Source organism: Peromyscus eremicus, chromosome 2, assembly GCF_949786415.1.
Source record: "Peromyscus eremicus chromosome 2, PerEre_H2_v1, whole genome shotgun sequence".
Classification (NCBI taxonomy): Eukaryota; Metazoa; Chordata; class Mammalia; order Rodentia; family Cricetidae; genus Peromyscus; species Peromyscus eremicus.
Window position 1 is genome coordinate 153,526,433 of NC_081417.1, and position 22,814 is coordinate 153,549,246.

A 22,814-nucleotide genomic window follows, 5' to 3' on the forward strand; every position below is an offset into this window, starting at 1 on the left:
GCTAGGCTTTGCCATGCAACCGACAGAATCTGAGATGCCCAAGCCAGGCCAGGTAGCCAGTGCCTGTAATCCTAGCATGGCACAAGGATCTGGAGTTCAAAATCAGCCTGGTCATAAGACCCTGCCTTAGACAAAATGAAATCTGAAATGCCAGCAAGGTTTAAGACAGTGAGAACGCTTAAGTGGATCAGCCTCTGGGTTGTTCTGTGCCTATCTGCATGAAGAGAACACAGACAGCCTCACTCCCAAGTGGGGTTTCAGGACACTGCACAAAAATTACTACAACACAGTAAGGTGTTCAACAATTAATAAAAAAAATCCTGTGCACTTCCGTTGTTCCTGGAAAAGTGTTCAGAAGTTCAAACTGAAGGATGGCAGGCTCTTCTCGGAAAAGCCGGCAGACTTCCATCTAAATTGTTTCCCCGTTGGAGACGGGCGGATCCAGGGTTCCTGCCCCCACCCCATGACTTAACTTGGGGGCGGGTGGAGGGAGACAGCTGAGCCGGGAATGGACGCACCCACTGGGCGCATTTTAACACAGAACCACTGTACTCCACTCGGGGCGGATCGGCCAAGCACACGCAATTAGACCTCGGCACTTGAGCTTCCCATGGCTGCAATTTCTCCTGGAGTTAAAGAGTATGTGAAAGGCAGCAATTTCTCTGCCCCGCTCCAGCAAATGCGAGTGGCTAGAGCGAAGGGGAGCTCTTTTCCGGACTTAAGGCAGCCAGATGGGTTACAAGTACAGTGCAGGGGTCGCTCCAACTTTGCACTGAGCTAGCCCCTAACCCACACTTGCTCCAGGTCCTGCCCTGAGCTGGGTCTCCAGGCGCCACTGGATTGCAGGACCCTGACAAACATGGAGTTGACCTCTCTCCGTGTAGTTAGTGCTTTGGGGAGCTCGAGTCGCGGAGCCAGATAGCCCTAAGACCCCAGTTCCTATGCTGAAGAACTCACAAGAGGCCATCCCAACTTTGCACAGGGCTAACCCCTTTCCCATGCTCTGGATCCATCCAGGAGCTGAGTCTGTAGGCACCATGGGATCGCAGGATCCTGACAGGCATGGCCCTGACCTCTTTCCCTGCAGTACTCCTGTGGTTTTAGAAGGGGGAAGGGGGGCTGCCGGAGAGCCCCGAGACCCCAGGTCCTAAGCTTAAGAAGTCTTCTCATGCAGCGCGCCAACTGGCCGCACCCACCCGGCGCTCGGGGACACAACTTTGCCACCAAGGGCTCGGAGCCGCGGAGCTCCCCGGCTCCGAGCGCCCCCGCGCGCCCGGTCCTGGCGGCTCTCGGACCGGGGCCTGCAGCCGCGCCGCCCTACCGGCCCCTCAAGCACCTACCCAGCTGGCTGCCGTAGCCATCGGCTGCATCGGGGACCGCCCCAGCTCGCTGCTGCTCTCGGGACCCTGCAGCGTCCGTGCATAGCTCGCAGGCTCCGGGATCCGGGGCGCGCAGGGGCCCGGTGTCCCGCCCGCAGGACAGAGTCGGCTGGCCGTGTGCCGCGAGCTGGCGGACGCGCTCCCACGAGCCGGAGTCGGCCGCCCGCATCCCGTGTGCCCGGGACGCGAGGCCCCACGGCGGCACGCGGGGCTCTGACGGCGGACGCCCGGCTCACAGCCCGCGGAGCCGCCGCCGCATCGGGCCACCCACGCGCGCCCAGCCAGCGATCTCAGCCACGCCGGACGCCCGGCAGTCCGCGGCCGCCGCACCGGAGGAATCCGGCACGATCCTCTCACGTGGGAACAACTCCAGATCCCGGGGCTCCTCCTCCCGCTCCTTCCGGGCTAGCGAGGTACCCTCTGGCCACGCCCCGAACACGCCTCCTCTTGTACCACGTTCTCTACTCGACCACGCCCCCGCCCCTCTCCTCCTTGGCGCCTACTGGCCCCTTGTGCGTCTGGCCCCAAGCCACCGCCCCCCAACCCCCATCTTCTCCGCCCCCAGCCCTTCTTAGAGAAACCAAGGATCCGAAAGGTAGATGGTTGGCCGTGTCCCAGGGATCCAGAGTCACAGTACTCAAGCCCAGTGTGCCAGAAGAAAGGCTGCAGCTGGTGCCTGGCACTCCAGTGTGCTGGCGAGTGAAGTGACGTTCTGTTCTTAGGGGACAGAGGTTTACTAGGCCAGGCAAGCTCAGGACTAGATGGCACTTTGGAGAGTGTGCGAGTCTGCACCCACTGCTGGAGTGGCCTGGAGTGGGTGTTCCAGGGACTGGCCATGAGCCTGTAAAGTGCTTTGCAGCTGGGAGACCCCTTTGATCTGAGATTACAATGCTCTTTAGAGGGACTAATTATTTCCCCAGAGCCCTGGGAGCAGGGTTGGCTTTGCCTTGCTGTAGACTCCAGGGAGCCAAGCTGCACAGCCAGGTGTGATGAGTCTCGGAACTCACCACCACTACCACCCCTTAGGTACTCGCTGTTATGACCCGTGGACTCTCCGTGCCCCAGCCTGTGAGCTGTGAGTCTCTTGGCCACTCACAAATGGCTCTCCAACAAGCTATGGGAACAAAATTACTCGCTTCCAAGTCTGAAACGTTTTACAGTCACTCTCTGGACCAGAGGAGAGAAGCCCCGCCTCTCCTCAACCACAGGGACTTGGCTACTAACCACCATGGCCTTCCAGTTTCCATTCCCTTTCCTCCTGGGAAACTGGCCCAGCCGAGGAGTCTACCGGGGTGCCAAGACCCTCCTCCCCATCCCTAACTCCTAGCCCTGATCACCATGGAGGGCACGGGGGACACCAAGCGCTGCTGCTGGTGTGCAAGAAAACGGCCCGTGGCTTAAACACCCAGTCCTTCAAGAGGAAGGGCACGGACCCGGCACCAAGCCACAGCAGGTCCCCAAGCCCACTGCATTTACTGGAATGAGAAGCAGAAGAGGATAGCTCTCTCTGAACCCTGGAAGGTAGAAAAGCTGGGAACACCTTTCCAGGTCCTGGATGCTGGAAAAATCTCATCCTGGAGACACCTCCAGTGTGTGTGTGTGTGTGTGTGTGTGTGTGTGTGTGTGTGTGTGTATGTGTGTGTGTGTGTGTGTATGTGTGTGTGTGTGTGTGTGTGTATGTGTGTGTGTATGTGTGTGTGTGTGTATGTGTGTGTGTGTGTATGTGTGTGTGTATGTGTGTGTGTATGTGTGTGTGTGTGTATGTGTGTGTGTGTATGTGTGTGTGTGTGTGTGTGTGTGTGTGTGTGTGTGTGTGTGAATGCAGGGAGTGCTGAGGCAGGCTTCATCGGGGAATTCAGGCTGTATTCTTTTGACTTAACCACCCCTTCTGTCCCGGCTAGTTTTTATTGTCAACCAGATACAACCTAGAGTTGCCTGAGAAAAGGGAACCTCAATCAAAGGATTACCTGCATCGTATTGGCCTGTGCGCGTCTCTGTAGGCTGCTGTCTTGATTAACAACTCGATTAATAAAGGATGTTGGAAGCCACAGCCCACTGTGGGGAGTACCATCCCCTAGGCAGGTAGTCCTTGGCTGTGTAAGAAAAGTGTGAGTGACCCAGGGAGCCAACCAGCTAACTGTCTTCTTCCACGGGTCTCACGTTCAGTTCCTTCTCTGACTTCCTGCAGTGATGGACCGTGTCCTGAACACATGAGCTGAAGTAAACTCTTCCCTCCTTAAATTGCGTTTGGTCACGGTGTTTACTACTGCAACGGAAAGCTAGCTAGAACACCTTGTCTATTAAATGTCTTGCAAAAGCTGGACATAGTGGTTCAGCAAGCTAAGGAGTTCCCGGCCAGCCTGGGCAGTATAGTGAGTTCCAGGCTAGCCCAAGCTTCAGTATCATGCCCTGTCTAAGAAAACAGCAATAACAAAATGAAACCATTAGAATTTCATTTCCACAAAGAAAGACACTTTGGCCACAGTTACTAAAGTACAACGAACTCCTGGTCCACTTTCTATTTTCCCACTTCCTGTTTATTTTGTTTTCTTCCTTTTAAAAAAAAAAATGCAGAGCCTCATTTATGTTGCCCTGAGTAGCCTAGAACTCACTATGTAACTGGGGGTGACCTTGAACTTGCACTGATTCTCCTGCCTGAGTGTTGGAATTATAGGTGTGAGCCACCATGCCTGTTTTCCCACTCTTGTTAGAGACATGCCCTTAACTCCAGCATAAGGGAAAAGACCACAGGCACATGAGTAGATAACAGTGGCCACTTGGCTTTAGTATCAGGGTAACACTAGGGTGTGGCAGGGACTGTGGTCAGTCCCTGTGGAAGAGACCATAGACTTCATGAACAGGAATGTGGGCTCAGTATTTCCAGATACTCTTCTTAGTTTGGGATATTGATAATTCTTTATAACTTAAGAACAGGGGTGCAGAGAGATGGCTTAGTGATTAAGAGCACTGGCTGCTCCTACAGAGGACCCAGGTTTGAGTCCCGACACCCACGTGGCTGCTCACAACCACCTGTAACTCTAGTTCCAGGGGATCTAACGCTCTTTTCTGGCCTCTGTGGGCACCAGGTACCCACGTAGTGTACATACATGCAAGCAAAACACTCAGTCACGTAAAATAAATAAATCTTAAAAGCAGAAACAACAACCTTAAGAATAAGAAAAAGAGGAGGAATAATGAAGCTAATGTGTCTAGAAGTTTCTGTGTTGCTTGACCCTTGACCACCAGTGCTCTCTCCAGGACAACCTCAAAGAAGCGTGCACAAACTTCCCAGAGACATATCAATCACCCAGGCTGCTCACAAGGTCACAGCCCTGGGGAATTTCCACTGCTCTCCTTACTCAGCAAAGTTAGGCCCTGGCTCAGCCGTGTGTGTGTGTGTGTGTGTGTGTGTGTGTGTGTGTGTGTGTGTGTACACACACCACGCATGCATGCAAGTCCCACACTGAAGATCAGAACATCACTTGAAAGCTGGGTTCAGTTCACTTTCCCTAGTTTTCTGGGAGTTCACAAAATGCCTGGGCTTCCCCGAGTCTCCTGCTCACAGCTTTCCTTGCAGGCAGGATCCTGCTAGCCAAGGCTGAGCTATGTAGTCTACCAGAACACTATCAGCCAGGCGCTTCCTTCAGGAACATTTCTGGAAAACACTGGGCCCACATTCCTGTGCACCAAGTCTACAGCCTCTACGACAGGAAGTGACCACAGTCCCTGCTATGCCCTAGAAGGCTACCCAGGGCCCAGGAGACCTTTCTGCCCCAGATTCATAACAAGATCTGAGAGCCACATGCTGATAACCCATATCCTGCCTGGAGCAGCCTGGACAGGTCCCACACAAAGGAACACCCCAGAGTGGGCCCCAGAGGACACACCACAGCAGGGCTGGCTGTTGGGGGTTCTAGCTGGGAAACCACAAGGGTCCTGTGCTCCAAACGGTCTTGTGCTGGGATCCAATGCTTTGAAGGCTGCCTTGAAATTCTTAAATGTTTTGATGTGTGCGTGCAGTTCATGCGGGTACTCATGTGTATGAAGGCTGAGGACAACCTTGGGTACCATTCTTCAGGTTCTGCTCACTTATTTTTGGAGACAGGGTCTCCTCCTTGCCTAGAGCTCACCAAGTGAGCCGAGCAGGCTGGTAGGCCACTGAGCCCCTTCCCCAGTACCGGGATTACAAATGTGCTTTGTGCCTAGCTTTAAAAAAAAAAAAAAAAAAAAAAAAACCATGAATCCTAAGTGATGATCCAATTCAGGTTTTTAAAAGAATTTTATCCAGCTCAATTTATTAATTTTTTTTTTCAAACTATGGGTCCTCTTGTTGCCCTGAAACCTGGAAATTCACTTGCAAAGGACCTAGAAACCAGTGCTGGGGGAAGCTGTGCCTGGGGTTCAGTTTGTTCTGTCCTTGACCAGAGCCCACACGTCTGGCCTCTGCAGGGTAGCAGAGGGAAGATGTGGAGGTTAGAAAAGCATTTGGGTTCGTGGGTTCCCAGCACCCATTGTGGAGACTGGTTGGATGATATTGAGGGGTTAGAGTCAATGGTTGGAAAGTCCAAGAGGTGACTTCCACAGTCCAGCCAATGGGCAGCGACTTCTCTGGCTCTAGGCTCTGAGGCCAGGTGGTATCCCCCTGACCCTGACCTCGGGCTGACAGGGAACCACCAAAGAAACCACAAAGAGCCTGGGGACACAGGGGTCAGTGTAGTTCTTTGCACTGTCTCCTCATTCTTAGGAGAATTCCATCAGATTACGGGAGAGCACTCAAGACAGACTGGTTTAAGGGGCAAACCCAGCAACGTCCTATTTGGAGGCACTATTGGGCAGCCAACTGCTTCAAGTTGTACATTTGAGCCCATGGGAGATTTCTGGGTACTTTTTTCTTGAATATGTTTTTATTATAACATTTTAAACAGATTTTTTCCATTAAAAATGTATTAATTTAGCCTGGCAATAGTGTCTCATGCCTTTAATCCCAGCACTTAGGAGGCAGAGGCAGATGGAGCTCTGTGAATTCGGAGCCTGTCTATAAGAGCAAGTTCCAGGACAGCCAAGGCTATACAGAGAAACACTGCCTCAAAAAATCAAAGGTGTTTTTTGTTTGTTTGTTTGTTTTTTTTTTTTTTTTTTTTTTTTTTTTTTTTTTTTTTTTTTTTTTTTTTTTTTTTTGAGACAGGGTCTCTCTAGCCTCAGATGCCCTGGAACTCACTCTGTAGACCCAGGCCTTGCACTCACAGAGATCTGCCTGCCTCTGCTTCCCGAGTGCTGGGATTAAAGGTGTGGGCCACCACATTTGGCACAAAAAAGTGTATTCGCTTTTTATTGTGTGTGTGATGTGGATGTGTGTGTGTGCGCGTGCATCATGTATGTGGAGAACAGAGGAGTAACTTTGGAGAGTTGGTTTTCTCCTTCTACACTTATGTGAATTCTGGGGATAGAAGTGAAGTCACCAGGCTTACAAGGCAAGTTCTTGGCCCACTGTGCCATCTCACCAGCTGCCTTTATTTATTGACAGTGTCCATGTAGCTCAGGCTGACCTCAGAACTAAGGATGACCTTGAACTTCTGATCCTCCTGCTTCTACCTCCCAAATGCTGGGAATTCATGCCTGGTTTTATGTGGTGCTGGTGTTGAACTGAGGACGTCAGGCAAGCCCTCTGTGAACCCCTATAGAACAGGTTTAACTGTGGTCACACTAATTCCAAAGGCCTAAGGCATGGTATGACTCGTGAGCCTGCCAAGGGTGTAGTTTTCTGACACCCTTGTTCACTCTCCCCAGCAAAACTTCCAGAGAATCTGGAGACTTGAGTCAGCTGCAGTGCTGGTACCCTGGCTGGTGTGTGACCATGGGTACGTGGCTTTCTGTCTCTACATCTAAGCAACCAGAGTATTGGCTTAGAGGGTGTGTAGAGCTTAGGGGCTCTAGCTGATCCATTACATTTTTGTATGTTTGTTGTTTTTCAAAAAGATGGGGTCTTGTGTAGCCTAGGCTGCCCTCACACTTGCTATCTGGCTGAGGCTGGCCCAAACATCATCTTTCTGCTTTCTCTTCCTGAGTGTTGGGATTACAAGTGTGAACTACCATGCCCAACTTTTTACACTGTCTTTTTTCATCCTTTCTCTTGGAGATTATGTGTGTGTGTGTGTGTGTGTGTGTGTGTGTGTGTGTGTGTGTGTGGCAAACACTAACAGGAAGTGCACTAGTCTCCTACTGCTGTGTAACAAATCCCCCCAGACATAGCCACATGAAACAAGGATGGTCAGGAATTCCGGGGTGGAACGGCAGGGCTCTCTGGTTCTAAGTCACTTGTAGGTTGCAGCTGTGTGCCTGCTGTTAGCTCAAGGCTCACCTGGAAAGCAGCTGCTTCCAGACACGCTCCCACGGGGACATTCAGTTCCTCCTGGAGGAACCCCTGCAGCCTCAGCTCACAGGATGGCAGCTCGTGTCCCATAGAGGGCTCTGACGAAGAGCAAAAGCCAGTGTGCCCTGATGGAAGCTCGCCTTGGAAATGCGACCCATCACCATTTTCCTATTATGTTTATTGGGGTGCATCATTAGGTCTCTCATGCCCTTGGGGGGACTAAGTGAGAGTGTTGACACCACGAAGTGAGAATTGTGGGGACCTTTTGGAAGCTGCTCACCTCAAGAAGCAGAGACCATTCCTGGAGACAAACACAACGACTCTCAAATCCAGCTCTGAGATTCATGATTTCAGGCAGACAGTTTCAGTCTTGGAGCTCCGGTCTCCCTGACTGTGTGGTGCTGGTGGTAACTGCTGGCTGGGCTGAGCTGAGGCTGCTGGGAAATGAGCTGTGCCTGTCAATCTCTCAGCTGTATCTGGCACAGTGAAACCTCTGCTCCTGGAGGGAAGGACATTTCTTAGGAGAAGCTAAGTGACAAGCCATTGCTCCTGAGACACACATGTCCCCCTGCAGCTGCTCCTAGGGACTCTAGTGGGACTCCAAAGCCCTTTGGCAAGCCCTGGGCTGCCTCTGTGTCTGAGGCCACAGGTGGGGACGGTGTTGATCCCCTTGGCCATCCCAGCAGGACCCAGGGGCACAGGTGCAGCGGGAAGGATTAGATGGGATTTTCTCCCAGCCCTGCTCAGACCTGGTTCTCAGTGGGTGAAGGATTTGACCCAAACTCCCCTTCGCCATCTGCCCTGCAAGGCTGGAGACTTTTGTGAGCCTGTCATGACTCACCGTGCCCTTTGACGGTCTTCTCAGGGCCCCAGATGCCCTGGCCACAGTCTTGCTCTTTCTATGGGCTCCAAAGGGTTTGGAGGCAGAAGGCTGAGCCCCAGCCCCGGGGAACACAGGGCATTAAAGCGTCTTCCAGAACACCGCTCACAACGGTGTCGGGTTGCTCGGGCTGTCCTGTGAGATAGGGTCTCACTATGCATTTTGTTTTGGAAAATATATTTTATACTGTGTGTGTGTGTGTGTGTGTGTGTGTGTGTGAGAGAGAGAGAGAGAGAGAGAGAGAGAGAGAGAGAGAGAGAGAGAGAGAGAAGAGAGAGAGGGAGAGAGAGAGCGAGCTTGTGGACGTCAGAGGATGACTTGCCTCAAGTTGTCAGGCAGGGTGCCTTGTTGAGCCTCGCTAATTTCTCTGAGACCCTCCTGCCTCCACCAAGTGCTGCGCCTACAGATCGGTGCAACCGTGCCCTACTCCAAGCTGGATTCTTTCGGAAGTGGGGTCTCAGGTCCATGCTGGCTTTGAACTCACTGTGCTGCCAAGGACGACCTTGACATCCTAATCTTCCTGCCTCCATTTCCTCAGTGCTGGGATTACAGGCACGGACCATCAAGCCCAACTCCCTCAAGACAGTCTTTTTTTAATTGTAGCTGTTGCCTTTTGTTTTATTTTTATATTATATTTTAAATATATAAAATATATTTTATATATTTTTATTTTTATATTTTGTATCTCTGACAGTCCTGGGACTTCCCATGTAGCCCAGGCTGGCCTTGAATTTACAGAATCTGATGAGCTCAGCCTCTTAAATTCTGTGATTAGAGGTGTGTCCCTGTGCTAGGAGACACTCGGTTTTTTGTTTGTTGGTTTGTTTGTTTAACAGGATCTCAAGTATCCCAGGCTGACCTTGAACTCCTGATCCTCCTGACCCCACCTCTTAAATGCTGATATTTCAAGAGTGTGCCGCCACGCCCAGCTCCAAGATGGGTTCTTCCTGGGACGAGAGGATAAATCCCCTCCTAATCAGGACTCCCCTTATTCTCCTCCTCTAAGCCTCACTATATCAGGCTCAGGATGTTTCCAACAGAAGATTAAAAATGGCAGCTTCTCAGGGGAAAAAGTCTATGTGACAGCAACACTGGCAAATATTTATAGAGCACTTAGCACTACTTCATGTGTTTTTCATCTAACAGCTCCACTCCCAGAGGTACAGAAACAGAGAGGTCAAGTCACTATCCCAGAGCTGCACAGCCACTGCCTAATGGAGCTGAGACTCAGGCCCGTGCAGTTTGGCTGCACACTAATAGCCATTACGCTACCTTGGCAATATTTGTGATTTGTTAAGTATTTTCATCACTCTAGGGACCATGCTCACTCAGTCCCAAATTCTACCCTATCCCCATGTGCTGGTTGAGGAAACTGAGGATGAGGGGAATAAAGGGATTATGTAAGATGGGACTGGTGAATGGACACAGGGTTGCTGAGGGGAACTGCCTTCCACAGAAGAGCCTGTGTTTCTCCCTTCAGGGCTAGTGTCAAGCTCAGGGTCTCACAAATGCTAAAGAAGCCCTCTGAGCTACAGCCTCAACTATCGCACACTGTGAATAGCCGCAAGAGTCTCGCTCAGCAGAGTCTGCCACTCTTGACTCATAGCTGCCCCCAGTGGCCACAAATAGAACTGCACCCCTCTTCTTTAAAGGCCTGAATCCAGGGACTTGGCCCTGGGAAGAGCCCCATCAGGTTCACCAGCCAGGCACACAAAGGGCCATACCCTAGCAAGTGTCCAAGGAAAGGTAATAGTTACTGGTGCTGAGAAGGCTTCGTAGGTGATGTGCTTGCTGCCTGAGGACCCGAGTTCAGATCTCTTATGCCCACATAAAAAGCCAGGTGTGGTAGTGTGGCCCCAGTACTGAGAGACACAGACAGGAAGATGCCTGGGTCTTGGGAGTGAGCCAGTCCGGCAGAATCAGTGGGCTCAAGGTTCTGTGAGAGAGCGTGTCTCAAAAACTATGAATGAGAACTATTAAGGAAGATACCTGGCCTCCACAAGCACTCACACACAAGTGGCATGAACCATGCACTTGCACACATGTGCACACACAGAAACACATACACAAATATGCAATGTCTGCACACATCAAGGTACGAGCTACTATTTACAGAGTATCCACACTTCTGTGCCAGGTCCTCCTGGGTACATAGTATGTAAATGTCATCTCATCAGTGGGTAAACATGATCATTATTGTTAAGGGTGATCAATAATATTAGATGAAGCACTTTACACACACTTGCCCAACTTAGTCCCCAGTCTAGATATATAAGTAGTATTATAGCCCCCATTTGATCAGTGAGGAATAGCAAGCTGCAGGGAAATGTAGTTCGCCTCAGACACACATCTAGAACAAAGTGGTGTCAGGATTCACACTCAACAGCTCCGTCTCCACAGCCTGCTCCACAAACCATTCCCTCATTACCGTAAGTATTCCAGTGAAGGCAGTCGGTGTAGAGACATGAAAAGATGTGCCTAGGATCACACAGCTGCTAAACTGAGACCAGTACTTCAGCCAAGTGTGTCTTCATTTACTTACTGATCCAACAGCCAGTGTCACCCCAGGGCCAGGCCCTGTCCTAGGCTGCTGTGGAGGTGAGCCACTGTGTGGCTATGCCCCCATGCTGCCACTAAGTATCCCCAGGACACTCAGCTTAGAAAGTCAAAATGCTCACAGCTGTGCCCGAGCCAGCCCATGAGCTCAGGGACCTCCCCCAGGTTGGAGGTGAGCGTGAAGTTCTAATAGTGGCCACTGGAGGCAGAAGAGGGCCAAAGCCAGCCTGCACACTGGAGAGGGTTTCCGGGGTCCCTGAGTCCCCTAGGGGCTCTTGCACCCGGTACAGAGGTATGCATCTTCCTAGCTCTGATAAGGAAGGCGGTTCCACAGAGGACACCCCTCACTTGAGAGCTGCACTGAACTCCTGCACTTAATCTGTTGCTTTTAGGCCTCTGGGGGGTTTGTGCGGGGTAGGGTAGGATGGGGTAGCACCTCAGTGGAGCCCACATGGTGGAATAAAACACTCTTCTAAAAGTTGAGAGATGAAAGAGAGGAAGAGGTAGTGGGGGAGCCCCACAACGTTCTTTACGGGAATGTCCCCATGACTGGAAGCCCTCCGGCAGAGCTCACCCTTTAAAGGTTCCACCACCTTCGAGAAGCACCAGGCGGGGAACCAAGCTTCTAGCACAGGGGCCTAACCAAACCACAGCAAGGCAGCGAAGCCACAAGGACCCAGGCCGGGTCCCAGCAACACTGGTGGTTCTGCTCTGTTCTCAGCTCCTGAGCTCCACTCTGGTGGCCCTGCTTTTCTTCCCTAGCCTACCTCTCCATGCGGGAGTCATAGCTCACCTCATTATCAATGTCACGTCTGTCACCATGACCTGCAGGAACATGGAAAACAAAACACACTGACTATGTGGTGAGGTAAGGGTGAAGAGGGGTCCCAGTGCTTAGGAAGTAGAGGCAGGGGGATCCTAAGTTCAAGGTTATTTTGGGCCACACAGAGATTTAGGGCAGTAGTTCTCAACCTTCCAAATGCTGTGACCCTTTAATACAGTTCTTCATGTTGTGGTGACCCCCAACTACAGAATTACTTCTTCACATGCCCATGGAGGTTAGAACACCTGTCTATCTGACAGGGATGCTGCATGAGGAGAAAAGAGACCATGGTTGGGACAGTCCGTGTCACGGTAGAGAGTCAGCCACATGGACAGTCGGCTTCAGAGCCTGGACAGTAAGAGAATCACCTTTCACCATTTCAGCCTGCCCTCTGCATTGTCTAGAGTCTGTGCCTGTCCTTAACCAGACCCCAGTGCACAGGATGCTCCTGGTCCAACTTGACGTTGGCATGAGAAATAATCGTGGCCGTGAGGGCTGGAAATGTGGCTCAAATTGGTGACTGCTTGCCTAGCATGCTCCAAGCCCTGTTCCAGTCCTAGGACCATATCAAAACGAGCAATGTAATGTATACCTGTGGTCCCAGCGCTTGGGAGATGGAGGCAGAGCAATCAGAAGTTCAAGATCATCCTTGGCTACTTTGAGAGTTTGGGGCTAGCCTTGGCTACAGGATCCTATCTCAATCAATCAATCAATCAATCAATCAATGGAAGGAAGGAAAACAAAAATAAAAAAGAAACGGCTACAGACATGGACAGGAGTTTGATCGTAGCTGCTGGGACATGGGTTCCTAAATGCTCGGCCTGAGCTGAGCCTCTGCTACCCACTGCGTAGGAAATAAGATGGTCCCGAAGAAGACCTGGCCAGTTAAGAACCGTGAAGTCTTTCCAGCTGAGTGACGAGTCCCGGGGATGTTAGCCTGCCTGCACCTTTAAAGCCAAAGAGCCCCTCTCTCCCAGAGACATTCAGCTCCCCGGTGGCTCTGAGCAAGTTGCAACAGAGGAAGAGCAGCCTGTGTCTTCTGCGGGAAAAATCTCCAAGCGCCCTGCAAACAGTAATTAGGCATCCCAACCCAAGGACTGGTTTAGCTGTTCAGAGACAAATCAGTGTGGGTAAGAGGAAACTGGAGGCCCAGAGAGGCTCAGACACTTGAGGGGTGGGCACACAACAAATCCAGGACCCAGGGGGGTTGCTCCTAGCATCTCTGAGTGAGTAGTTCTCCAAGTGTGGCCTTGGGATCCGAGGCATTCACCTGAGCTGCCGCCGCCAAGGATGAGGCACACACACCAGCCTCAGCGGCACCTGGACCCCCTGAACGAGGAATGGAGGAAGTGGGGTATTTTTTCCCTGGAGGAAGTTTCTTCCTGTGTGGCGGCCCTCCCAGTGGGTAGACTGAGGCTGAAATCGAGACACAGTCACATTTCTAGAAGCTGCGGGCTCATGGTTACATAACGTCCCTTCTTCCATACTGACGGTTTCCTGTAGTCAGAGTCCAAGCTGGGGGCCTTCCTCATCGGCAGGCCACCTGCTTGGGCTCTTGGGAGGCCTGTCTGCACACGCCTGTGCCTGCCTCTCTGTAATTAGGGGCTGTGTATGCCTGCCACCCACCCACGGGTACTCGGGCACTGTCAGCCGCGGCCGCTCCTGCTTCTCCAATCATGAAGGCAGAGCACAACCCCGCCCCCTTCACCTCTGCAACATGAAGATGACACTTGGAAATTTCAGGCTGTGGTGACTGCAGAGGTCCCGGAAAGGGGAGGAAGGAACCAGGCTTCACATCCATAGGCCCCCAAAAAGGGCCAGCCTGAGAGCGGGCCGATCATTCTGCTCTCTGGACAGGGAGAAGGGGCTATAGGTTCTCAGGGCTGGAGATTGACCCGGCCCCTGGTCCCAGCGGGACTAATTAGAATGTGTTCTAAATTCTTTTCCTCTGAATTGTCCTCCAACTGTCTTTGAATGGGTTTCTGGAGGCAGATTTGTTGAATAGATATGTAGGAAGCGCTGACATCTCTCCCTAAAGTTTCCCAGTCAGACAAACAAGCAAGGGTGTGTGTGGTGCGCGAAGCTGCATTCTTTCGGTTTAGAGATGTGACCTTTAGAAAAGATGGTTTCTACCACACCCGGGGCCCAGTGGGGCTGATTCAGGGATTCTGCGAGGCAGGGTGGGTCAGATCCCAGCTCCTGTCAGTGAAAGGTAGGGGCCAGTCTTAATGGAACTCTCTGCTCCCAGAGCCTAATACAAGCACTTATATTTATCATTTTTATTATTACTGTATTGTTTTTCTGAGGCAGAGTCACGTAGCCTAGACTAGGGTAACCTCCCTGTGTAGCTGAGGATAACCTTGAACTCTGAATCCTCCTGCCTTTACCTCCCAAGTGTCAGGACTGCTGATGTGTGCCACCATGCCCAACACTTATTCTTCTGTATTCCCGCTCCCCACCAGGGCTTCTTTGGAGCCCTGGATAACCCTGACAGGTCCCTTCCATGGCTCCAGCCCTTCCCCCATCCCACCTAAGAAAATCATTTCATATCCCAATAAGACACAGAGTTTTAATCTAGGCCATCCACATGGGCCTCTATCCCCACCATCCATCCTATATTTCATATAATCCCTCAGCTTCCCTGGGAAAGTCGGTTATTGACTGTGGTGGTTTGTTTGAATGAGAAGTGTCCCCCACAATGTGGGGCATCTGAACACTTGGTCCCCAGTTGGTGGCGCTGTTTGGAGAAGTTTAGCTGGGGCAGCCTAGCTGGAGGAAGTATGTCACTGGGGGCGGTGGGGAGGCTTTGAAAACTTAAGGTTCCATCTCCTCCTATTTCCTCTCTCTGCTACATGACCATGGTTAGCATGTGAGCTCTCAGTTTCCTGCTCCAACCACCATGCTGCCGTGCCTGCCTGCCATGATGGACTCTCATCCCTCTAGAACCATAATTCCAAATAGACTCTTCTTCTACAAGTTGCCCGACCCTGGCATTTTGTCACAGCAACACAAAAGTAACGAGTACACTGTCCTTATAACCTCTGTAAGCCTGGGAAGCTGAGGACACGGGACGGAAGAGACGGTGTCCGGCCAGTGACCCACAGGGCCAGACTGACCAGTTGTTAACTACCGCATTTTCCTTTTCTAGTATGGCACTTGTGGTGGCTATTCTGGGTGGTTAACTTGACTACATCTGGAATTAACTAAAACCTAAGCTGCTGGGTACAGCTGCGAGAGATGTTCTTGATTGGATCATATGAGGTGGGAAGATGCACCTTTAATCTGAACCACACCTTCCGGTGGCAGCCATAGGAAAGACCAGGAAAAAGGTCTCACTGGCAAGTCCATCCCTTCACCGACTGGCATGAGAGCCTACTTCCTCAGGATTCTGGAGTATGCTGAAGACCAGCTGAGACATCCAGCCCGGTGGACTGAGCAGCTACTGGCTTCCTGGACTTTCTGTTGGGAGACAGCCAGTGTTGGGCTAGCTGGACCATAGCCTGCAAACCATGCTAGTAAATCCCACGTGTGTGTGTATATGTATATATATTGCATATTATATACACACATATATATTCTATATAAATAAATTCTGCTCCTTTAGAGAACCCTAATACAGTACTCTACTAAAAAAAAAAAACATTTTATTTTACCTTCCTTTTTTTGAGACAAGAACTCATGTAGTCTCAGATGGCCTTGAACTCCTTCCTCTGTAACAAGAGATGACCTTGAAGTCCTGACCCTTTTGTCTCTACCTTCCAGTATCTGGATTACAGGTATGTTCCACTATAACTGGCCTGAAAAATTTAAATTTAATTTTATTTCTCTCTCTGTCTCTGTCTCTTTGTCTCTGTCTCTGTCTCTCTCTGTGTTGTGTACTTGTGAGTGCAGGTGCAAATGGAGGCCAGAAGAGGGCGCCAGAATCCTGGAGCTGAAGCTGAGCTGCTTGCTCTGGGTCCTGGGAACCAAACTCTGTCTTCAGGAAGAGCAGCAAGTGCTCTTAACCACTGAGCCATCTCTCAGGCCCATGGTGAAAAACATTATAAACACTAGTTTCAATTACTATGAGGCTTTATTAAAAGTCCTATGCTAGTTCTAGTGTGTGTGTGTGTGTGTGTGTGTGTGTGTGTGTGTGTGCATATCTGTGGAGGTCAGAGGCAACCTGCAGGGGTCAACTCTCCTCCTCTACCATGTGGGGCTGAGGATCAAACTTAGGCTGTCAATCTTGACAGCAAGCACCCTCAACTGCTGAGCCATCCTGCTGCCCTAGCCAACATTTTAAATTTAAGGTAGTTTATACCTTGGGATGAGGTGGCACATACTTTTAATCCCAATACTTGGGAAAACAGAGGCAGGTGGATTTCTGGGAGTTTAAAGCCAGCCTGGGATAGGTCTACACAGAGTTCCAGACCAACCAGGTCTGCACAGTAGAACCCTGTGGGTAAAAAAAAAATCTTACAGTCCTATTTTTAAAGCTTTTTATTCCCACTTTTGGAAGAAAGTTCAGGAAATATGGTGACATTGAACTCCATTCCATTTCATGTGGTCACAATGTGCCCTGCTGCCCGTCTTGACTGGTTCCCGGTTTCCTCTCGTCTTACTCATCATTTTCCTGCTCATGAGACAAAGCCAGTGCTTATCTTGGACATGTCTACCTGGTTTCTCTCAATCTGTCCATCTTCATTCATGGAAGACCTTGGTATAACAGAATAGAACAATGGATGAGAAATTAAGAACGTGAGTTCTAATCTGTTGTCAGGTGACCTTGGGCAGAATGCTTGCTTTTCCTGGGCCTCAATTTCTCCATCTATACAATTAAGGGGTTTGACATGACTCAGTTGGCAGGGTGCTTGCCTAGCATGTGTGAAACCCAGCATCTTATAAACTAGGAATAGTGGCATATATCTATAATCCCAGCACCAGGGCGGTAGAGAGGCGGAGGCAGGAGTATCAGAAAGTCAAGGCCATCCTCGGCCACTCAGTAATTTCAAGACTAGCTTGGTATACATGAGACCCTGTCTCCAAAACAAAGAAACCAAGTGGTGAGCTGGCTCTGCAGGTCAAGGCCTTTTTACTCACCAATCCTGACAACCCAAGTTTAATCCCCAGAACCCCCAGGATAGGAGAGGACCAACTCTCACTAGCTGCCCTCTGACCTCTACATGCATGACATGGCCTATGCACACCCATATATACCCACCTTCCCCATATGAACACGCACTGAATGCGTGTAATAAAAATGAAACAATGTGGTTGCTGGGCAACACCGTTTCCACACTCCTTTCTACGATCTTCACCAACAGGCCGGTGCAAGAGAGCTCACTGAGAAATGGTGCAGGAGTGGACTCGCCCACCTAAGCCACCCTGTGGCTCTCCTGGCAAGAGGATGGTCCCACTAACCCAGAGTGTCTCCAGCAGCACCAGCAGGAGCCTGGAGGATGACCTTACCAGTGCCCCCAGGGGTGTCCACCCTAAGCCCTTTATTGCAGAGCCCGAGACACCAGGGAGGACCCCTTCTTCACTCTGAAACACAGGATGCCAGAGCTGGGATGTGGAGGCAGCTTGTCCATGCTGGGGTTAGTCTAGAGACAAAGACACCTGCTGGGCACTGGCGACCTGTGCCAAGGACTAATTCCCAGGTAAGTTCCAGGAATGTAGGAAGCCTGTGTCTGTCCAATAAATTCTCTTTCTCAGTAATCGTTTAAGGAACCTGAAGCCCAGAGAGGGGAAGTGCTTATCCAAGGTCACACAGCAAGCCAATGCCACAGCCAGGTAGGAACCCAGGCTTCTAGACCTCCTTCCTCTGGTACCGCCCGTATTTCCTCTCTCTTGGGAATTTAGACCCCTCTGGCTTCATCATACTGGACTTCAAAAGGGCCTAATGGGTAGGGCCTGCACAGGGTGAGGCCAGAGAAGCTTGCGTGCTCAGGGATCTAAGATACCGGGACTGGGCAGCAGGCTGCAGAGGGTGTGAGCTGCCCAGGCTTCCACTATGGAAGCTGAGGAGGAGGGCAGATTTTAGAACTGGAAGCTGGCAGCCCACACTTGGCTCATAGACATATTTTGTTTTTCTTGCGATTAAAAAAACAATTCTCATTAGTTGCCAACATTTAAGAATTGGGAGATTTTGCAGAGAAGATGGGGTTTCTGATTTCTCTTGAAAAAGAAGACAAGATCTGACAAAAACTGGATCACAGTTTGCACCCAGAGAGGACCGGGGGGAGCTGGACATGCAAGGTCCTGGTGTTTACACGCTCAGGCATCTGTCCTTGGGGATGGCACCTCATGATCCATTTGGGGACAGCAGACCCTCCTTTATTATCTTGCTGTGGCAAAAACCACACAGTGTCTCTTTTCTTGGTCACCCCTGGGAATTCCGTGCATAACTAGTTCTCAAGCAGGAAGCAGTTCTGTTCTCCAGAGGACACTGGGCAATGGAGACATTTTGGCTGTCACAGCTGGAGGAGGGGTGCTATTGGCATCTCGCGAGTGAGTCAGGGATGTTCCTAAACATCGTGCTATGTGTAGAATGGTCTCCTTGACAAAGAACTATCAGCCCTTCAATGTCAGCGGCGCTGTTGCCAAGAATTCCTGGGTTGAACACCAAGAAAAGGCGACAGGGTTTCAAGAGGGTGGGGCAGAGGCTGCAGAGAACCCTAGCCAGGGACAGCCTGGACCCGCCCTGGAGCTCAGAGTTCCATTTTGTAATTGTAAAAGACGTAAAGTATTTACTGCATGGGACTCTTAGCAAGCTGACATCATGATAGTTGTCTACAGTTGTCAGTCATGAACATTGGAGAGAGGAGAGGGGCCAATCAGGAGAGTCACAGGACTGGCTATAGTCCTCATGGAGCTGCCCTATGAAGCCAGGGAGGATGGCTTGGAGTGGATCCAGAAACCTATGCACTGTGTATTTGTTACACACTGATGGTATACAGAGCTTTGTGTTCTTAAGGTAAGAGACAGTGACGATGGGCCAGGCCCTCTGGACACGCGGGAGGTGGCCAGCTGAGGATGAGGGTACACTTGGGCATGAAAGGGGCCTTGTCCTGGCTGAAGAGCATCTCGGAGTCCCCAGGAAACAGGTGTTCAGTGGCTATGGCTTTGAAAGGTGCCACTGAAATCAGGTGAGGTAGAGAGCTGAAGAGTTGGGGTGATAAAATAGGCCATCACTCTGACCCATAACCACAAGAGATGTCGTCTGGCAGGTGGAAGGGTTGTGGGGGTGTGGGAAGTGCAGGGACAAGTTGCTGCTGGAATGGATTGTGGGAGCAGCATACGGGATCTCCGGATAAGCCAGAAGGAGACAGTTCATACCCCATGGGGATCCTGGCCCATTTGCAGCCTTGGAGAAATCACCTCAATTCCTAGGGTCTCAATTTCCATTCTGCTCCCTAGGATTAACCACAGTGCTAACAACTTCCTGCTAAGCATTCCTTATCCAAAATGCCTAGCACCAGAAGCATTTTGGAATTTGGATCCCCCGCCCCCAGATTTTATGATATTTGCCTATATATAATAAGATATCTTGGGGGATGGATTCCAAGTTAAAACACAAGTCATTTGTGTTTTCTATGTATCTTTTTTTTTTTTTTTTTTCGAGACAGGGTTTCTCTGTGTAGCTTTGCGCCTTTCCTGGAACTCACTTTGTAGACCAGGCTGGCCTCGAACTCACAAAGATCCGCCTGCCTCTGCCTCCCGAGTGCTGGGATTAAAGGCGTGCGCCACCACCGCCTGGCCTCTATGTATCTTTGACACATAGCCTAAAGGCAATTTCACATATTTTAGCAAACCAGTTTGGTGGTTTGAATAGGTATGGCCTCCATAGACTCATGTGTTTGAATGACTGGCCCATAGGCAGAGGCACTATTAGGAGGTGTGGCCTTGTTGGAGTAGTTGTGACTTTGTAGGTGTGTCACTGTGGAGGCGGGTTGGAGGTTTTCTATGTTCAAGCTACACCCAGTGTGGCACACAGTCTCCTTCTGCTGCCTGCAGATCAACATGTAGAACTCTCGGCTTCTTCTCCAGCACCGTGTCTATCTGTGTGCCACCATGTTTCCTGTCATGATGATAATGAACTAAACCTCTGAAACCATAAGCCACCCAATTAAATGTTTTCCTTTGTAAGAGCTGTCACAGTCATGGTGTCTCTTTAAAGCAGTAGAAACCCTAACCAAGACACTGGTGATTTATCATGGGGTCAGGTGAGGAACTTTGCGCTGTGACAGCATGCTCAACAAGTTTCATGTTTTAGCCTGTGATTGCTCCTATGATCATCTCAGCTACTCAGGAGGCTGACGCAGGAGACTTGAGAGTCACAGGTGAGACTTGGATGTCAGCAGATTCTGGGTCAGCCTGGACAACTCAGTGAAACCTTACCTCAAAAGTCAAACAAGCCAGGCATGGCAGGTGGAGCTCTGTGAGTTCAAGACAAGCCTGGTCTACATAGTGAGTTCCAGGCTAGCCAGGGTCACATAAGAAGACCCTGTGTCAACAAACAAAAAGGAACCCTCTCCCGACCCCAAAACAAACATAAAAGGCAGGGGTATAGCTCAGTGATAGAGCACTGGCCTGGCACGTGAGAGGCCCTGCATTCCAATCCCACTACAGAAAGAAATTCAGATTTTAGACCATCTTGAACTTTAAAATTTCAGATAAAGGATGCCTGGTGCTCAACCCATGTCACAAGTAGGGTTTACCTTGTACCAAGACACTAAACTACATGTGATGTAACCATCACAGAACCATACTCTACTGTGTCCACTGTGTAAAAGAAGGATCTAGGGGCTGGCGAGATGGCTCAGTGGGTAAAGATACTTGCTGCCAAGTCTAATGACCTGAGTTTGATCCCCAGGAAGGAGAGAACCAACTTCTGCAAACTGTTCTCTGACTCTCACATATATACACTATACATGCACACACACAGGAAAAATTAAAAACTAGTAAAAGGAGAAACTTAGAGGTGAAAGATCTGGAACCTTTCTAAGGATACACAGTTGAATCAGGAAGACAGGGTCCGGCAGGTGGCTGGCTTTTGCTAACATGGATTTACTTTGCTGCCTCTCTAGAACCAACTGATATCCTTAAAAATAAACTAAATAATAGTGGGGCACAGTGATGCACAATTGTAATCCCAGCACTTGAGGGGGGGTAGAGGTAAGAGAGTCAGGAGTTCAAGGTCATCCTTGCTTATATAATGTTGGAGACTGGCTGAGAGACATGAGAGAATATCTCAAACAAGAAAACAAAACCAACCAAATGAGCAAAGTCCAGTTGCTTTGGGTTAGAATCCTCCAGAACTCCGAGCCAGAACAAACCTTTTCTAAGTTACTTGACTTAGGCGTTTTGTCACAGTAATGCAACATACACACTCCACTGACATGCTTTGATTTTATGGGATAAAAGCAAAATGAATGGACCATAAAATGACTGACAGCATGAGGCTGCATCCTCTAGGTCCCCAACACAGGATGTTTCAGTTCTGGGGCTAACTGTCCTTCATTACCCAGCACACATCCTTCTTGCTACTACCAACCAAATCAAGGAACAAAAAAAGCAACTTAGGTGACCATAGGACTCTTTGAAGGGATCTATAGATAGAGCACAAAACAACAACAGAACACAGAAACACACTGTGTCAATGATCAATTTGTTTACTCTTCCCACTCAGATCCTTGGAGTAGTTATCAGCAAGCTGTATCATTTCCTTGAAATGCTTGCATCAAATGTCCGACTCCTTTTTTAAAAAAAGTGATATTTTATTTTATTTTTATTTGTGTGTATTTGTGTGTGTGTCTGACAGAGTATATGTGCATGGGAGTTCAGGTGCCAATGGAGACCAGAAGGGGGCGTTGGATTCCCTGGAGCTGGAGTCACAGGTGGTTGTGAGCAGTCTGACACAAGTACTGGGAACCAAACTGCAAGGGCAGGCAGGGTCCTCTGCAAGAGCAGCAAAGACTCTTAAGCACTAAGCATCTCTCCAGCTTTGACTGCTTATCAGTTGGCTAGTGAACCCTGAGAGATGTGCCAGATGCAGACAAGGGGGTGGGGTGGGGGTGGAGAGGGGCTCTCTTCCAACTCAGGACCCTTTGTAGGTAGTGACCAGGCAAACCCGAGGAAACTTTATACCTAAGATGCTCTTATTCTAGGTGAGTGAGACAAGGGTCTGTGCACCTGCTGCGGAGTGGCAAACCCTAGCACGTGCATCATGGGCCTGCTGATACCACTGCCCTCACTGTGAGCAGGAGTCTGCAGTGAAATCTACAGCGGGGTCCCACGCATCCTGCAGGCCCTTGTCTATGTGTTGCCCGTGGGTGTTTCTTGCTTGGTGGGGGCAGTGTAGCTGTTCTCCCATTTAGAACTCCACAATGCAGCAGCAAGCATTTATGAAGCACCTGCCACAGGCCAGGTTTTTATGAGCTTTCATCTTCTCTGTCTCATAGCCTACGTCCTACCCCATGGGTACTTCTGAAGCCCATTTCATGCATGAGGAAAACCTAGGCACATGGGGCTGAGTACTTGCCACAATATGTTACACAGCTTAGTGTGGCAGGAACTCAGATCTTCAGATTCTCCCGTCTCTCCCTGCCAAGCTGAGATAACAGGTGTACACCAGCATCCATGGTTTATGTGATGCTGGGGATCAAACCCAGGGCCTTGTGCGTGCTAGACAGGCACTCTACCACCTGAGCTACTCCCCCAGCCTGGTTCAATGTTTCACAGTAACAGAATAAAATCAAACCCAGAACTGGCACTGTATAGAGAGTGTGCCTGCCCACCTGTGCACACCCTAGCCATGGGAAGCCC

General features: G+C 50.2%; 1 protein-coding gene across 2 annotated transcripts in view; it reads right to left on the minus strand.

Moving 5' to 3' along the window:
- Positions 1-22,814, minus strand: part of Kazn (kazrin, periplakin interacting protein) — a 390,355-nt gene that overhangs the window by 132,453 nt on the left and 235,088 nt on the right. The window contains exon 1 of one of the 2 annotated variants that reach the window (XM_059255340.1): positions 1,341-1,548. The exons of the other annotated variant lie outside the window; for it this stretch is intronic. Coding sequence (XP_059111323.1) covers positions 1,341-1,548 — 208 coding nt within the window. Of the gene's footprint in view, positions 1-1,340; positions 1,549-22,814 lie in introns of those variants that run through there. 2 annotated transcript variants of the gene reach the window in all.